General features: G+C 41.0%; 1 protein-coding gene across 2 annotated transcripts; it reads left to right on the top strand.

Annotated features, from left to right (window-relative positions):
- On the top strand, positions 1-18,699 carry LOC118118922 (zinc finger protein 135). Of its 2 annotated transcripts, XM_035172471.2 has the most exons (5): positions 1-510; positions 3,235-3,365; positions 9,007-9,204; positions 16,454-16,520; positions 17,375-18,699. In XM_035172471.2, exons 1-5 carry the CDS (start codon positions 222-224, stop codon positions 18,280-18,282), a joined length of 1,593 nt encoding a protein of 530 aa, XP_035028362.2. In that variant the 5' UTR covers positions 1-221; the 3' UTR covers positions 18,283-18,699. The 2 variants fall into 2 exon arrangements, with proteins under 2 accessions (XP_035028362.2, XP_035028374.2); XM_035172483.2 differs by lacking the exon at positions 9,007-9,204.
- The last annotated feature ends 23 nt before the right edge of the window (positions 18,700-18,722 follow it).

The following is an 18,722-nucleotide window of genomic DNA, read 5'->3' as shown; positions in this document are numbered from 1 at the left end:
CAGCCGTCGTAAAACAAGAAGAAGTAGAAGAAGAACAAAACAATGTGAGAGTTTCCGGGCGGTGCGCAAGTCAACACTCCACATCCTGGCTGTCTGGGCTGTTCTACATTAGTTTAAAAACAACAGTACCTATTTGTGACGTACTTCTGCTCGGACAGTTGCCCTACTCTTCATATCAGCGTCGTCTGAAAGACTGGGGTTCATCTCTATCTACAGTGACCATGTCAGCGGCCGTGGACTTCCATTCTCAGATCGCCTCCATCATGGAGGTTATGGCAAACGCGGCCGTTGCTGAAATCTGTAAAGTTGTGGACGACGGATACTTGGTGATTCACCTGGAAATGTCCCGGAGCCAGAAGGAGAACGAGTTACTGCGGAGGAAGATCAGACTGCTGGAGGTGCAGATCGGCCGCTACCGAGCGGAGAGAGTGAGGGGAGCGGAGGCTTCCATCAACAGCCGCTTCCACGGAGTCCGCCAACTCAACCGGCAGAGCAAGGACTCACCGGCCGGTAAGTTACCACACAACCTCACTCCACTCCACCTGTTTACATATGAACCCAGCAGTTTGTGTGGACGTTCACGTGCCTGTTTTTGTGTAGCCGTTTTCATATATGGCGGGTGTCCGCAGAATTTGGTCTGGATTTTTTCCGGAGTTTGCCTGTCAAACATGAACAACCAAGCGGGAGATTCTCCGCTCAGACGCGTTCACAACAGCACAGATGTTTTCAGAACATTCCAGCCACTATCACTAAGAGCTGTCTTGCTATCCTTGTCAGTTCCTTCTACTTGTATGGCACCGCTTTGTGATTAAAACGTCACCAAGACACCCTCTCGCGTTCCGTGCATGCTGGTGCGTGTGTATAGCAAGTGGCCACCTAGCGGGACGTCACCCAGTGGTTGGTTAACTGCCGTTTTTGAAGCCAGAGTTTCTAATTTGATCAGCAACATATTGGCGATTTGGAGCCAGGCTGAGCCTGACGTTATCATGTTTGTACCTAAAGGAGGAGCTGGGTCTGACCTCTGAACTCTCAACCCGAGGAGTGTAAACACAATAAAGACCCTGGCAACAAGAAATCCTAGTCTTCCCCATCTGCATGCCGGGGGGATACTGAATGCAAATTGCCCCTCATATAGATGCACTGTATGAATGTGTGTGGGAATGGTTAAATGGCAAAACTGTACTGTAAAGCGTTTTGAGTGGTCATCAAGACTAGAAAAGCTCTCTCTCTCTCTCTCTCTCTCTCTCTCTCTCTCTCTCTCTCTCTCTCTCTCTCTATATATATATATATCTATCTATATATCTATAGATAGATATATATATTAACCATTTTCCCACAGTCAGTATAACCTGACAGCTTCACTACATAACTACATAGACTTACACAAAACTTTTTACCTGATTAACTTTGGACATACAGCAGGTAATCACCACAAAACACAGAGTTAATGCTGCTGTTTAACCACATGTAAGAAGTTACCAAACATTTTGTTGAACTGAACTATCATCACGTCCTCGTGGACTCTTAACAACTAACATTAATGCAGCTCACATCATTTAAACTGAGTCACATGTGGCAGAAACAAAACAAACGTCATGTTAATGTTGGTTATATTTACCTTTTTTATTGAGCTTAACTTTAACACCTGGCTAACACTGGTTAACAGCCCTGAGGGAACTGGTAGGCCTAGCATTGCAAAGCTATCGGCTAACTAGCTAGCTTAGTTAGCATCGTAATTCACATTCACTAGTACAGTAACTAGCATATTAACACTTTCCTCTTCTTCAGTCAGAACACATGGGAGAAGTTGGTCTTTTTTGAATGGCTGTCTATGTAGCCAGTTATTTCTTGGAGCCAGTTTGAGCCAGCCCCTGCTGGATTTCCACAGTATTACACCTTTAAGCACTTCATCTTTTGGAGCCGGAAGCTACATGCATTTTTTATATACAGTCTATGGTGTATGGTGAGGGGACCTCTGTCTCCAGCTCAGCGGAAATCAACAGGACAGCAGTATATGTCTTTTCAGGAACACAAACAGTCTCTAGTGGTCAGACTGTTGAGCGACTTGAGTTGCCCCAGGTTTCAAATACAAGATTTCTGGGAATTATAGTTGATGAAACATTGAGCTGGAGAAAACATTTTGAGTTGGTCAACAGAAAAGTAAATAAATCTATTTGTATAATAAGGAATATCATCTTGTCTTCTTCTTCCCCTTTTTTTTATTATAGCCTAATTCATCATCTTGTAATTTTGTATGGGCAACTACTTTTCCTACTGCCCCTACACACAATGCTGGTCCTCCAGAAATTTGTTAGGATATCTACTCGATCAGAGTTACACACCCCATCTGCACCTCTGTTTCAGAAATTGCAGATTCTTACTATTTAGGATTTCAATATTTTTTTAATACATTATTATTAAAAGTATTTTTAATACATGTTTTTATTTTTAAGATGCACTCAACTGAAGGTAATATTCCTTAGCAAATTCAAGATTTACTTAACTCTTCAATCTTCAGATCTTCATCCTCCTAGATTCCACACTAGCAGAGGTACATTTTTTTTTAATTAGATTTAGAGGAGCTAAATTATGGAATGGCTTTTCACAGGTGGCAAAGAGCTCTTCTTTTGTAAAATGTTATAAAAGATGCTCAAAAGACCATTCAATTGCTGCTCTATAGCTGTCTTCTTTATGTATTGTTGTCCTTAGAGATATGATTTGCTTTTTGCTATTGATTGTTATTGCTCAGGAAAGATCTAACAGTGTTTTAACTTCATTGAAGAAGCGACGCCCTGTCTATCCATGAAGACATGAACATGAATTCTGCAGTTAATTAGAAAGATCAGTGGGGCAGAGTAGCTGAGTCACGTTAGAAATAATGGTGATATTAATTTGAAGTCATCGCCCAGCCCTATGTGATGCATTGACATGCATGTTTGTTGACGCGTGAATCGTTATTGAATCGTGAGGCTAGTGAAGATTCACACCTCTACTAATGACCTCTACTAGTGGCTCTACGACTAATACATATCTATAGCCATTCACACCTTGACTTGAGGGACCCCATTAACCCACTAGCCGGTTTCAATGACTGTCTGTTTTGCATACCGACTCTCGACACTGGCACTGAAACCTCCAGTTAGTCAGTCAGAATTGACAAAGCCTTTTGGATGAGAGGGGAAACTGGGATGACTGAGAATCTTCACAGATATTCTCCTCCTAATGTCCCTCCAGGCCCCTCTCTGCAGGGCAGGACCAGGTTCCTGAACAGAGGTAAAGGGATTCAGCAGTGTGTGCAGAAAAGCCAGCCTATCAACCTTGACCAGGATCCTGATCAGGAGGTCGTTACCACTGCCAAGACTGAGGTATCTATTCCACATTGCACAAAGACCAGAAACCCATCTTCTCATGGGCATCTGTATGCAGGATCCCTAAAAGTCTGACTTTGACATAGTAGCAGACTGTGTTCATCCAAGCTGCCTTGTTTGATATGTTCCACCAGGACTCACCAAAGTTAGTTGTGATTTTCAAAAGTCTAAAGGGGGGGCACTCAAACTGATGGTATTGTAGTTAATGTAAAATGTCTAAACCAGTACATGGGGATGTCCAAGCATTTGTTTTTCATATTTTACTATGGCAATCTAAACTATTTTACACTGATTGAATGTGAATCACCACAGACATCCAATCACAGATGTGACTTCAAAAAATTATGGTTCGGTGGATTGTCACTTTTTACTCCAGTTTGGACTGTCCCCATATCAAATTTTCACTAAATGATTATCGTGACTAAAAGAATTCCCAATAACTTTGTTCACATCACATCATATATTCAAAAAAACTTAAACAAAAACATTCTTAAATATCAAACCCTCTAAATGACTGACATGTAACATGGTGACTGAAGTAGGCACATGTGACAGCTATTAAAACTACAGTATTCTTACAACTGCTGCCAAACATTATCATATAGCAGTCAGTTATGCAGGGAGTGACACCCACTAACCAGTCAACTACAAACTGATATATTAACTTGCCATCTGAATAAACTGGTCAGTTATATCTCACACTACAAATGATTGTGAACTCAGTACTCTCACTTAAGCTGTATTCAGACATGACCTCCAGGTAAAACCTGGAGAATTGGCTACTGAGTCTACCCAGAGTCTGCCTTTCACACATGCACAACCCAGCGAGAGGCATTTTGCACAGGTGCTTTCACAACAGCATCAAATCCTCTGCGTTATTTCGGTGAGAGGTGGAGAATCTGGGTGCAGCAGACAGGAAAGTGATGCATTATATTTCTTTACACTGTATATACCGGTTTAATTACATTTAGATTTTTTCTATATATTGCAGTATATTTCTATTTCTTTATATTTCAGACTTTAAAAGAATTTAAATTAAATATTTTGACATCTCAAATAAGACATGTCAATGTATTAAAATAGAAATTCAGATAAAATAATGTTGATTCAAAAATAAAGGCTATTATAGAACTGAAAGCCTGATTTAAAAACTAACAAAAGCACATGGAATATTATGCTCAATAAGGAAAAAGGTTGAGCATAGTTTATGTACTTTTAGTGCATGAGAGTAAGGAAGGTTTCTCTATACTTTGGACTCATTTTGGATCATAAAGCTTATCAAATGTTTTGCATAAAAAATAAATTAAATGCACAGACAACATCCCTGAAAAGAGATGTCAATTATTAAACACAATCACTTGAAACAAAATATAAAGTGCATCTTTCATAAAAAAAATGAGGGCTCTTATAGAACTGACAGGCTGCTGTATGCGAGTGCATGCAACAATGTCCGTTTCATATTGAAATTGCAAGCTATTTGTTTAGTTGCTTTATTGTGGAAGCTTTTTGTTTTTTTCTTGTCATTCCTGTCTGTTGGGACACTTGTTGTGAAGGGTCACCAACGGAAGTGGTTCTGTCGTGGAGAACGTAAAGAGTAAGAGAGTAAAGAATTAATAAATGGGCATGTTGTCCTGGTTCACCCAATACACTAATGCCTCGCAGTATATATGTAAAGTAAACCCTCGGCTACAATATTATCATCCAGCCACTGAGCCGTCAAACTAACTGGACTGACGTCTGAGGTCCATACAGTGCATCCGGAAAGTATTGACAGCGCTTCACTTTTTCCACATTTTGTTATGTTACAGCCTTATTCCAAAATGGATTAAATTCTACATACAATACCCCATAATGACAAAGTGAAAAAAGTTTGTTTAAAATTTTTGCAAATTTATTAAAAATAAAGAACCAAAATATAACATGTACATAAGTATTCACAGCCTTTGCTCAATACTTTGTTGAAGCACCTTTGGCAGCAATTACAGCCTCAAGTCTTTTTTAGGCTTTTTGTTGTCCTGTTGGAAGATGAACCTTTGCCCCAGTCTGAGGTCCAGAGCGCTCTGGAGCAGGTTTTCATCAAGGATGTCTCTGTACATTGCTGCATTCATCTTTTCCTCGATCCTGACTAGTCTCCCAGTTCCTGCCGCTGAAAAACATCCCCCCAGCATGATGCTGCCACCACCATGCTTCACTGTAGGGATGGTATTGGCCAGGTGATGAGCGGTGCCTGGTTTCCTCCAGACATGACGCTTGGCATTCAGGCCAAAGAGTTCAATCTTTGTTTCATCAGACCAGAGAATTTTGTTTCTCATGGTCTGAGAGTCCTTCAGGTGCCTTTTGGCAAACTCCAGGCGGGCTGTCATGTGCCTTTTTACTGAGGAGTGCCTTCCGTCTGGCCACTCTACCATACAGGCCTGATTGGTGGAGTGCTGCAGAGATGGTTGTCCTTCTGGAAGGTTCTCCTCTCTTCACAGTGCAACGCTGGAGCTCTGTCAGAGTGACCATCGGGTTCTTGGTCACCTCCCTGACTAAGGCCCTTCTCCCCCGATCGCTCAGTTTGGCCGGCCGGCCAGCTCTAGGAAGAGTCCTGGTGGTTCCAAACTTCTTCCATTTACAGATGATGGCGGCCAATGTGCTCATTGGGACCTTCAATGCTTCCGAAATTTTTCTGTACCCTTCCCCAGATCTGTGCCTCGATACAATCCTGTCTCGGAGGTCTACAGACAATTCCTTGGACTTCATGGCTTGGTTTGTGTTCTGACATGCACTGTCAACTGTGGGACCTTATATAGACAGTGTGTGCCTTTCCAAATCCTGTCCAATCAACTGAATTCACCACAGGTGGACTCCAATCAAGTTGTAGAAGCATCTCAAGGAGGATCAGTGGATACAGGATGCACCTGAGCTCAATTTTGAGTGTCATGACAAAGGCTGTGAATATTTATGTACATGGGATTTTTTTGTTTTTTATTTTTAATAAATTAGCAAAAATTTCCCAAAAAGTATTTTCACGTTATCAGTATGGGGTATCGTGTGTAGAATTTTGAGGAAACAAATGATCCATTTTGGAATAAGGCTGTTGCATAACAAAATGTGGAAAAAGTGAAGCGCTGTGAATACTTTCCGGATGCACTGTATGTCTGTGGTAAAACTTACCTTGGCATCTATCAGACTATGAATGTGTGCGGCGACCACATCATATCGGGCAGGGACACATCTGAAAAGAAGCGGCGACTTTTTTTCCCCCTCACTAACGCTGGCTGCAAGCGCTTCGTATTCTCGCCAATCATTGTCGTCGCGATGACAGACTCTAAAGTGACATATGAGATTGGTAGTGTTACAATTTGATAATTTCTTTCCCTCAATTGGAACCTTTGCACATTTGGTGCAAATTGCAATCCCACAGTCGATCTTAGAAAGTGTAAAAAACGTCCACACCGGCGCAGTTTTCAGTTCCGATGTAAACACATCACGCTGGTATGGACAGGCACAGATGTATGACTATATGAGCGTGACCAGGCACGCTGTGTTTATCGGACGTTTTATCAGCTATGATTTCCGATTCTGATAAATAAATAAATAATATAAAATTCCCATTATCGAGCCGATAATATATTGGACCGATATACTGTATATCATGCATCTCTACTTCATGATTAATCATTTACACATTCTCTGGTCCAGTGTCTGTTTTTCTTGTTATTATGACACTAAACTGAACTAAACTATCTCAGTTTTGGGCTGTTGTCAACAGAGGGGGACATCAGAGCTTTTTGTGGTGTGTTAATGATGTCACAGTGGAGGAGGAGAAGCTTGTGAAATGTGGATGTCAGTAGTTTATTCAGCCCAGAAGAAAACCTGAGGTTTGGTGTAATCAGTTTGTGACTTGAATACATTTTCTGGGTTTTCTCTACCATTATTAGACCTAGGCTCTGTGTCATAGCTGAATGAATAGAAGTATCTGTGCTGAAAAGTCTCTACTCTGTAGAGACAATATGTCGGGTTCAAAACGATATGTGTTTTCATGGAAATTAGGTTTGAAAAAGTGGGGATCATCTTATATATGAGGATGAGACGATGATGTTTTCATTACATCAGATATGTTTGGACAGAGAGAGTACAAGTGCTAGTAGCCTTAACATTGGTGAGTAGATCCACAGTGTCTTTGTTTGATTGACATGTGAACATACAGCATGCTCTCATGCACACCTGCCTGCCTAGGACAGTAAAAACTTAATGGGTTTTTAGATGGTCCACTGTCCCACTAATTTTTCTCTGTGCTCCTCATGGCTGGTTGACTGTGACAGACTGGTCCGTTGTCATTGCATTGGTGAGAGCACACAATGCTTCAATGATGGAACGGCAAAAAAAACACAGTTACAGAGTAAAATAAATAAAAAATGATTGTTTTAAATGTGGTTGAACAAATTAAATTACCATGAACAATTGATGGTCCATTACATTGAATTATAATAGTATTTCCATTGGGGTGAGGATGTTGCTGTTATGCAGTACAGCACATGCAAGTTTTTCCAGGTGTGGAAAACTTTTTTTGCACATGCAAAGCACACCTTGCTGGGAAGTTTATATGCATCTGTCAGCACCAGCAAGGCTCTTGAGTCATCAGTACCTACAGTACATTTGTTCAGACTAATGAGCAGGGGAAATGTCTGTCTGTCTTTATATATGAGCTGTCTCAAGATTTAGGAAAATATGCTTTAGATACCCTGTTAATTTACTTAAATGTAATGATAAATAATAAGGATAAAATACCTTGTATTCATGATATTTCTTTAAGGGAATCCTGGTAATAATATTTCATGTTAATATCTTTGTGAAGGGACCAGTCAGTTGTCTTTGAGATTGACAGCTTCGCAGTCGCCCTTGTGTAGTAAGGCCCGCCGGTTCCAGGAAGAAGAAAACAATCCAAGCATGTAGAGTACCTTCTGTCTTTGCATTGAAATGGATCTATCAAATATTGTTTCTCACATGTGTTTCCTTGTTTATTTCTATCAAACCAGGGTGTTTGCTGTAAGGTCACAGTGAGATACATACATGTAGTTGCAGGACTGTTCTCATAACATATAAATAAGTTAGCATTGCATGATTCTGGTAGTAGAAGTACAGCGCTTGCAGAGGGTATGCATGATTGCCCCTCTGATGCTTAAAATTTACCTTGTTTTGTAAGGCTGCCATTAGTATGGAAACCAATAATTATCATAATTCTGTGTTTGCTATGTTAATATGAATGGATATGTATACAGGTTTATTCTTTTTTAAGGGCTGGAACTATTTTAATAAATTATTAATCCGCTCATTGATTTTAAATTAATTGTTTAGTATATGATCAAAAAAATGCAAAATAAATAATTGTGTTCTGTCTCGTTTGACCCAGATTTAAAACTCGTTTACAAAGATATATGAAAATGAGACTGGACATATTGTTTCACTGTTTTTAAAAAAACAGTATGAAAACTTTCTGAAATGATAAATCGATTACACATTTTCTATTCTAACATATTTTCTATCAATTAACTACTACAGTAAAAGACCAGTTGTTTCTGCTGTAATAGGCAGGAACAATCAGTCAACATGTTACTTCCAGCGGAAGTTGTTTTGAATGAGTTTGTCCTCTCAGTCAGCAGGGCTGCAAGAGGAGGGGGAGCTGCACATCATCAAGGTGGAGGGAGCGATGGAGACCATGGGCACCACCGATGAGGCGACCCCAGACTCAGGCATCCGCACTGGAGGAGGCGTCAACTCTACAACCTCACTCCATGCAACCTCAACGGACAGCACCGATGGCCAACCGACAAGATGCAGCAACGTAACGGAGGTCAGTGCATCTGACGTCATCACCTTTGTTGTCGGCAGGACAGCTGAAACTCACGGTGGCAGGGACACCACCCGCGGCCTCCTGCTGACAGGAAGTGATGTCAGAGCAGGGGAAATTCAGCCTTTGAACTCAGACTGTCACTTGATAGCACGCAGGGATGCTGTGCCAACGTCTTGCATTGATGTAACAGATAGCAGGAATGCTACTGTGGCTGCATTAGATACCTCCAAGTCCTCTCTATCAGAGGTGATAGTCATTCATGGAGGGGGGATGTCAGACAAGGAGGGACAGGAGTGTGAGTGGTTACATGTAGGCCAGACAAATAGAGAAGCAGGCAGTGGCAGACCTGAACAAACTACATTACCCCTGATTCAGTGTGCTGGACTGGAATCAGTAGGACACAGATCAGTGCAGGCAAGGTCTGCTGTCCCTCTTGATGACAATCCAGGGACATCATCAAGCGATAACTGTGACGCACCCAGTCTGGTTCTGCTCCGCCCTGTGCCCCCCCCCAACCACAGCCACAACAAACCCATCTCCAGCAGGTGCCACCCCGCTTTGTACCACATCATGGCCATGGATCGTCCGTACGGCTGCACCAGCTGCAGCAAGCGCTTCTTCCTGCAGTCTGACCTGCAGAAGCACATGGCCAGGCACACCAGGGAGAGGCCATACACCTGTCTACTCTGCGGCAAGAGCTTTGTGTGCCAGAGCCAGCTGGACATCCACCGCAACGTGCACACCGGAGAGAGGCCCTTCCCCTGCTCTGTCTGCAACCGACGTTTCTCTCACCCCAGCAACCTCAAGAGGCATGAGAAGATCCAGCACTGAGCACAGACACCAGACCACCAGAAGAGGTCCCCCAGACAAGTGGCTTTGACTCCTCAGAGCTTTTTATCAGAAACAGGAGCAGATTAAAAGAAAAATGCAGATTTCAAGCAGCACCTCTCTAGTTTAACCGGTCTACTTCATCATTCAAACTGTCACCATTATTATGCCTACGTGCCGGCGAAAGCCAGTGACGTGAGGCATTATGTTTTCGAGTGGTCCGTCCGTCCATCCCATTCCTGTGGTTATCTCAAGAATGCCATTTTTTCAAATTTGGTACAAATATTCACTTGCACTAAAGCAGTGGTTCTCAAACTTTTTCTGTCATGCCCCACTTTGGAGCTAGAATATTTTTCATGCCCCACCCGCTCCCCTGCCCCAACAAAATGATGACAAAATGGGCCAAGTTTAACATGTGTATTTACATAACATACACATGAACATTAAATTCACATTACTTTCAGGAATTTCTGATGTGCAAATAAAAAACCTTTTTCAAACAACTTCTTGTGACATTTGTCGCTTTTTTCAAAGAATAGTGCATTAACTTTGCTTAAATTCAACTTAATTGAAGTACTTTTGTACTTTTTTCCTCCATCAGTCTGTACTTTTTCAAAAATAGAGAAAAAATAAATTAAATTATAATCACTTTGTTACAACGATGATAAAGCTCAACCATGTGACTGGGGTGTAATGTTTCTAACTGTCTTCTTAATTTGTTGGGTCTCTGTCAGCTGCCAGAGTTTTCAGACCTAAAATCCACACTGGTCTCTCCTCATGTCCTCCTTCATTCACTGTGAACCCAAGAGCAAGACAGGCTTCATCGTACTTTCTTTTCAACTTGGTTTTTGAACACTGTGTCTTGTTTGTCACTGACTGGCTGCTACACGTGAACGAGCTCTGATCTCACTGTGTGTCTCTCTCTGAGCGAGTGAGTGGGGGCGGAGCCCCGGGGCCTGTGTGTGTGCACGCTGTCTGGTAGCGCACGCACACGCACACACACACACAAACACACAAACACACAAACATTCGCCCGCTCCTGGTATTTCATGCTGGCCTGATACGATGATGATTTAACAAATTAACGTGACGTTCCCTCACGTTCAACATATGAAAACTGATTCGTAAAGTTCCCCGTTCACGAAAATATGCGCGACATGCACAACACTGTACAGGGAGTTTATGATTTTCTTGGACATGATATCTGAAGATCAACTTAAGGGAATGTCAAATTTGGTACTTAACTGTCTTCACTTTAGGGCTGGGCTATTAACTGAAAATGCATCGAAACCGACATTTATGACCTAACTGACTTAATTTTGCTCATGTCAGTTAATTGGGTTAATACTTTTTTCGCTCAGCTACGACGTCAGGGTTAAAGTGACCAGGGGTCTCATTTCTAACCTTTGCGTGTGCACAAAACGGGGCCTGAAAGATGCTTACGCCACTTCTCACACATACATTGGGATTTATGATAACAAACTTGACAGGTGAATCAGCCCACTTCTACGCTAACTCTGACCCATCTGTACGAACATTTTGGAGATGGGAAAGTGGCGATGCAGATGTGAGGTGGTGAACTGAAGCCAGATTATTGATCCACTTCATCATTAACATTAAAACCAACAGCGTTAGTTGCGACTGTTCCATAAGACCCTTCAGGTTTCAGGCTCGGTTCTTTCTGTCGTCCTCTCTCACTCACTGTATTATCCGCAGCAGCAGCAGTAGTGTATCAGTGTATTTTCTTTATTACTTTATAACTGATCACTGCTGTCCCATAAAATCACTCGTCACCTCCACCTCACTAACAAACACCTCGATGTCAGTGTCAGAAAGTTGCGCTTCTTTTCATCGCGTGATGCCATGATTCACCGTTAAACCCATTGGTCAGCAGGATCATTTTATATTCACGAGCAGCTTTGCATTGACCATTTATGGTTGAATGTGGGCGTGTAGAGGGCCGAGTGTGAGGCAGATCCACTTGTGAAAGTTTCCACTGTGATTTATAAAGGGAACATTGCGTTCATGTGTGCGTGCGCACGGTTTTATAAATTAGATATTTTGTATGCGTACGATATTTTTGGCTTTTGTGTGCACATACACTTTTAGTATGAATCCTACGCACTGTTTTATAAATGAGGCCCCTGAACAATCCAAATTTACAATCTAACACCATTGATTAATAACTAAACAAATGTGGGAGTCAGTTTGTGTAAAGCACAACAGAGACGTGCAGATACCTACACCGACACACCCCTGCAGATTTTTATTTTTCAGAGTAGCTTGTTGACCGGCGCTGAGTAATGTGCTAGGGGGATTATCTTTGTAAATAATCGTCATTAATCGTAATATATAATCGAAATAAATGTGATATTGATTTGAAGACATATAGCCCAGCCCTAGATCACTTGGACACAAAGATGAACTGATTAGATTTTGGTGCTTGGAGGTCAAAGGTCAAGTTCACCTTGACCTCACATACCTGTGAATGTGATATATATTCGGTCTGCCTATAGGGAATTTCATTACATTTGGTACAATTCCCCTTGACTAACTGATTAGATTTCGTTGATCAAGGGTCAATGTACAAAAAACATGTATTTGAATGTGATATCTCAAGAGTGCTTGAGGGAACTTTTGATCTGTTGTTACTTAGACTAAGTTTTTCAGATAAAATTATGATGATTCAGTGGTCAAAAGTCACAGTGACCTTATATGAATCTGGAAAGAAAAGTATCAAATATGTAAATACATGGAAACTGCACTGGTTGGTGGAGCCATACAACCGCTGTGCGGTAATTCTTGTTGAAATGCAGGTAGTCTGAACTCTGCGACTAAGACTGTAAAACTACCACATAGAGAATTACAGACTGTAAATACTCTGAATGTTAACTGCAGAAACAACAATGGGCCTCATTCACTAACCTGTGCGCAGAAATGTTGTTACTCTCCGCAGAAAATAAGTGCGTGCGCGAAATCACCGCAGGCTTCATGACACGTGTGCACCAGCCGATTTTGTTCTCACTACCATGCGTATGTTTGTGAATCAGACTCATTCTAAATCGATAGGTGCGTGCCCGCTCTCTGTGATTAGCATACTGCCACTCCTCTATTTCTCCATATAAGCACATCCGTTTGTCATGAAGAGAGCGGTGTGCTGAACAGAGAAGTTGAAGTTATGAGAGAGAAAAGGAATTTCACAGCAGAAATTGTAACAATTGTGTTGGAGGTGGAAGCCACAAAAGGAACACTTCTCTTTAGCGTTTCTTCCAGAGTGACAATGTTTAAAGAAAAAAGAAACCTGGGCTGCAATAACTGAGGTGCTGAATGCTGTGTGCTGCACAGAGCTGAGCACATGCGGACGTGGACTCCTTATATAACACCGCTGCTTCAGGATCAGGACAGATGCACATTAAAGGTCCGGCCGTCCTGTGTCTCTGTCAGGGTCTGCTTCCTCCTCACTCCTCTGACATGCGCTCACTTTACACTTTAAGAATAAACACCATCACTGATCACAAGTTATTAGGACACGTACAGGACTGATGTTAACTTCGTGTTTGTTTGATTCGCTCTAGAGTTTTTTTTTTACTTTTTGTGCTGCACAACATGAGACGTGACGAGCACAGTCAGGACATGAGGGTCATGAGTAATACGTTATGGCATACAGGTTTAGGGGAGACACTACAGGTGATTACAGTCAATTATAGGCTAATAAACAATTTAATGAAAGCCAAAAGTGTTACATTTCAATATGAACATTCTTATATCCTTTATTGGAAACTAAATATACAATATCAACTGGTATAGTTGAAGATTTTAATTATGAAAATAAAAAATGAGGATGAAAAGTTGTCAATTTCATAGTAATTTAATACATTTGGTCAATGCATTAGTAAAATAAATTATTGTTGTCTATTAAAGACTTTTTTAGAGTTTTAATATATTATGCATTTGGTTAAAGGGTGTGTGTGTACATTTTCTAGGACAGCTGGGACTTCATTTGTGCGTACTCATGGTCTGAGGAAGTTCTAAATTTGTTCGTACTGTGTGAACAAATTTAGGTAAGAACATATTGATGAATCCCATTTTTCTTTCAAAGCATGGTTTAAGCACAGATCTCTGCGTACGCACTGTTTGTGAATGAGGCCCAATGTCCCTAAATTGTTTTAAAAATAATAACAGAAATAATGATTTTAGCATTAAATCTTTAAATCCTAACATCCTATTGAATTTGGTCTGTAGCCTGTTGCTTTATTGAGCAGGATAAAGGGGGCATGGTATTCTTTCTGTCGAAAAGAAGCATATATTAAATATTTTGAAAGAGCCGATTTCTCTTTTCATGTCAGATCTGTAAAGTGATACATTTTTCTTCCCCTCGTGTGAGAGAATAATGGTTTTAACTTTGAAGCTTTAAACTTCATACAGCAGATCTCATCCTCTTATTTCCAAATTTTATTCATACCAGCTACATCCATGAATTTCTTAATATCCACAAAAACTCTTCACATACAGGATGTCACTTAAAAGAAATCAAACAAGAGTCTGTGCTTGTTCAGTGTTGGAAATAAGATTATACTTTTGAACAGTGGTTCCCAATCTAGGGCTCAACAACCCCTGCAGGGTTGCAAGTCATGAGAGGAAGGTTGCAAAATTCTTTCCAGAAAGCAAATTCTTTTCAAAAACAATCTGAAATATAACATTTATATAGTTACATTTAAAATAAAACCATGCAATAATCACCAGCCTTCTGATTTCCTTTGTGTTCACGTAACTCCTGAGGGGATTATGACAGATTAATGACAGCATTAGCTGCAGCAGGTTCATTTACTCAACCGCAGGAAACATAGGCACATAAGGGAGTTTTTGTGAACTGGATCAATTTAATACCCTTTGGGATAATGAGGCTTAAAAGTCTCCGTTACTGTTATTTTTGGGGTTGTGAGCCTGAAAAGTTTAGGAACCTCTTATGTAGAACTCCCTAAATGATTAAAATGAGCTAGGGAATGAGGGGCTGAATCAATGTGCTCTGTGCGGCTCTACAGTCAAATAAGATTTTACCCTTTGAAATGGTAAAGCTCATGTTTGGCTGCGAAGGTGCACCTTCAACTTGGCCCAGGACACATCCACGGTTTTCTTCTCAGTGTTTCACACACATTGAATGATTTATTTTTGATTTATTTGATCTAAGTGACAAGAATTAATCAATCAATCAAATTTTATTTGTATAGCCCATATTCACAAACCACAATTTGTCTCATAGGGCTTTAACAAGGTGTGAAATCCTCTGCCCTTAACCCTAAAAAAGAGTAAGGAAAAACTACTAAAAAAATAACTTTAACAAGGTAAAAAGAAGGTAGAAACCTCAGAGAGCCACATGTGAGGGATCCCTCTCCCAGGACGGACAGAAGTGCAATAGATGTCAAGTGTAACGGAGAACATTAAAAAAATAAGAGTAAGTTACAACATTGATTAGAATAAACAGTTTGTAGCATAATGGAACTCAAATGAATTGAGGAGTTATTGTCAGTAATGGTAGAGTATCTGAGTAGGTATAAGAAGCTCTCGCTTGAACAAACAATTGAAGTCAGTAGTAGTAGTAGTCATAGGTTGTAGCTTCAACTGTAGAGATGTCTTTGCTTTCATTGCAAAGCCTCACTGTCTTGACATTGCGATATAGGTAGAAAAATAAATGGCATATTAACACCACTAATCCCAGCAGGGATATGAACACAGTATATCAGATATTTATTTAGATGACAGCAGATTTAAATTATGTTTTATTTACAGATATGAGTGTTTCGGTGCATTGAGAATAAATAATCATAGAGTTCTTTTTTATCTAAAAATTATGATTTTTTAAAAATCATCACACTTTAGTATTCCTCCTTTTCTTTTGCACATATTAACCCATAGGGTCAGAGCTGTGATGATTTTAAAAGATTGACAGTATGTGAGCAGCTGGAGCAAACTTGTGGTGTAGTATTGTGCAGTAAACTGTTTTAAAAGCCTGGGTGAAGATTTCCTTGTTGAACATTTCCACCTCAGGCATCCTGTCACTCATCCTCTCACACTCATCACATCATTTTAAAGATGTAACTGCATGTTTACTCATTTAAATGCATATCTTGTAACCAGAGCTAGTAGAGGGAGGTTTACTAACAATTTGATATACTTGTACAAATATCCACACAGTGAAGTGTAAAGGTACCAATAAATCATATTTTCAGAGAGTTTAATTGTATGGTTTCATTTCATTAATAGTAGTGCAATAGACAAAGTGAATAACTGATCAGTTTATATCAAGCACATACAGTATATTTTACACATCAACCCAATGACTCCTGTCTGAAGTAATAATTATTTTGTATGTCAGAGCCTCGTGGTTCTTTTTGTCAGCTAAACGCCTTCCTCCTTTTTCCAGGGCCAGGGACGTCTGAAAAACACCAGCAGTCCTCAGAGCCCGGAGGAAAAGATGCATGAAGTGCAAGGTATCCTTCTGTTTTTCATTTCCCATTGTTTTCTTGTGCTGGAAACGCCACTGACATCACTTGGACCTGCACCAAGCACCATCACTACCAAGCACTGGCTGCCCAAACAGTAGTGAACCATTTTCTGTATAGAACACATCCATGTTTTCCTCCTTAGCTGCTCTGTGATGCTTCATATAAGATTGAAAGTTGTTTCTGATAACGGAACACATTTCACATATACAGAATCAGAAGCGTTTTTTATTGCCAAGCAGGTTTACACATAAAAGGAATTTTCTGTACTGTATTTGTGCACTGCATTAGGGCTGTCAAAATGAATGTGTTAGCGCGTGATGATTAATTTGTGGAATAATTTTTTTAGCGCATGCGCTATCCACTTCTTTAATTTTCTGCAACAACCAGTTGATTAATTGGTTTATCGATTATCAGAAAAATGATTTGCAACTGTTTTGATTATAGATTCATATTTTTTATTGATTTTCCTGGCAAAATGTCAACACAAATCCTCTTTACAGCCTCCAAAATGTCAGCTCTTCTCTGTTTTCTATCTTTATGAACTGTTTTTCCTTGGGTGTTGGTCATTGATCTGAAGCCGCCTCCTTGGATTCTGGGAAACTGGGACAAAGAAATTTTATAGACAAATCCATTGATTGATTTAGAAAATAATGGTAAAACTGACTGATATTGAAAATAAGCACCTCTAGTTACTACTCAAAGCTGGGATGTCAACACAGAACACTGGTTATTATGCTTCTTTAAGCTGACATGTAAAAACCTTATATAGTGCACCATACGTGAAAAGAATACAGTAAATATGTTTCTCTCATTGTGTTTCTTTGCTGTTGGTTCATCAGGTGACACCCCAGAGAAAGAGAGACCTCCCCACACCCTGCTGGACTGGCAGGAGAGCAGTGAGACTGAAGATATGCAGCAGCCATCTTGCTCCAAATACACACTACAGAGTGTACCAGCAAACTCCTCATTCAGTCAAACTAGGACAAATGTGGCCTGTGCCTTCCCAGCTGTCCCAAGAATGCCTGAGTGCAACAGGGACGGGGTGAGCCATGAGTCTAAACAGGACATCATTGTAATAAACTCAAACAGCTGCAGGGAGGCACCGTCTTCTGGACGAGGTGGAGGTGACAGAGCTGATGAAGAGACACCTCTTGGCAATGTCAGGTCCCAGTATCAGCCACTGCTGTGTATTCAGATCAGTGACTCCCCCAGTGAAGTGATCTTTAACAGCCCCCCTGTTTCCATCGCAACAGTGGACTCCCAGCATCAGCAAACACAATATTCATGGTCTGAAATGGGGCAGATGCACAGTGCTTGCTCCTCCAGTAAAAACCACCTTCCTGAGTCTGGTTCAGCTCAGACCCAGCAGCAGCAGCAGCAGCAGCAGCAGCAGCAGCAGCAGCCCTGCCTTGCCTATGCATGCACCTACTGCTCCCGCCGTTATGCCCACCAATGCCAGCTGCGCATCCATGAGCGCGTCCACACGGGAGAGAAGCCATACCAGTGCACCCATTGCGGGAAAAGCTTCGGCCAGTTCTGCAGCCTCAAGCGCCATCAGATGGTCCACACAGGGGAGAGGCCCTTCCCCTGCCCACATTGCGGGAAGCAGTTTTCGACCTCCACCAACCTGAAGGTCCACCAGAGTGTCCACACTGGGGAGAAGAGGTTCCACTGCTCCAAGTGTGGCAAGAACTTCTCCTTCCTCAGCAACCTTATTAGACACCAGGCTCTGCACTCTGTGAAGTAGAGCCAGGTACACCCTGTATGTTCTTTTGGGGCCAAAATAATATAAACAGCTTACAGTAAGATGCAACCAGAACAAAACCACAATGACCCAGGGCTGTTTGTCATATTCACATTTTTGTGTCATGCTTACATTATAGTTTCATGTTCACGTTGTGTAACGTGCACATTATTTCACATTATTGTCATGTGCACATTATTTCATATTATTGTAGCATGCACACATTACTGTGTCATGGTCACATTATCATGTGCTGCTGATTAATGTAAAGACATTTAATCATAGTTTGTTATGTCTGTTATGTCTGAGACATCCAGAAATTCTGTATTTGTTTACCTCAGTGAAAGTTGGACCCACAGTTACCTGCCACTCTTGTTACTCTGGTGTACCCAACATGGTGAAACATGACAAATGAAGGAACCAAAGTTCTGCAGCTTCTGCTA

This window comes from Hippoglossus stenolepis, chromosome 2, assembly GCF_022539355.2.
Source record: "Hippoglossus stenolepis isolate QCI-W04-F060 chromosome 2, HSTE1.2, whole genome shotgun sequence".
Classification (NCBI taxonomy): Eukaryota; Metazoa; Chordata; class Actinopteri; order Pleuronectiformes; family Pleuronectidae; genus Hippoglossus; species Hippoglossus stenolepis.
Note: the sequence above shows the minus strand (reverse complement) of the source record. Positions and strands in the feature narration are given on the sequence as shown.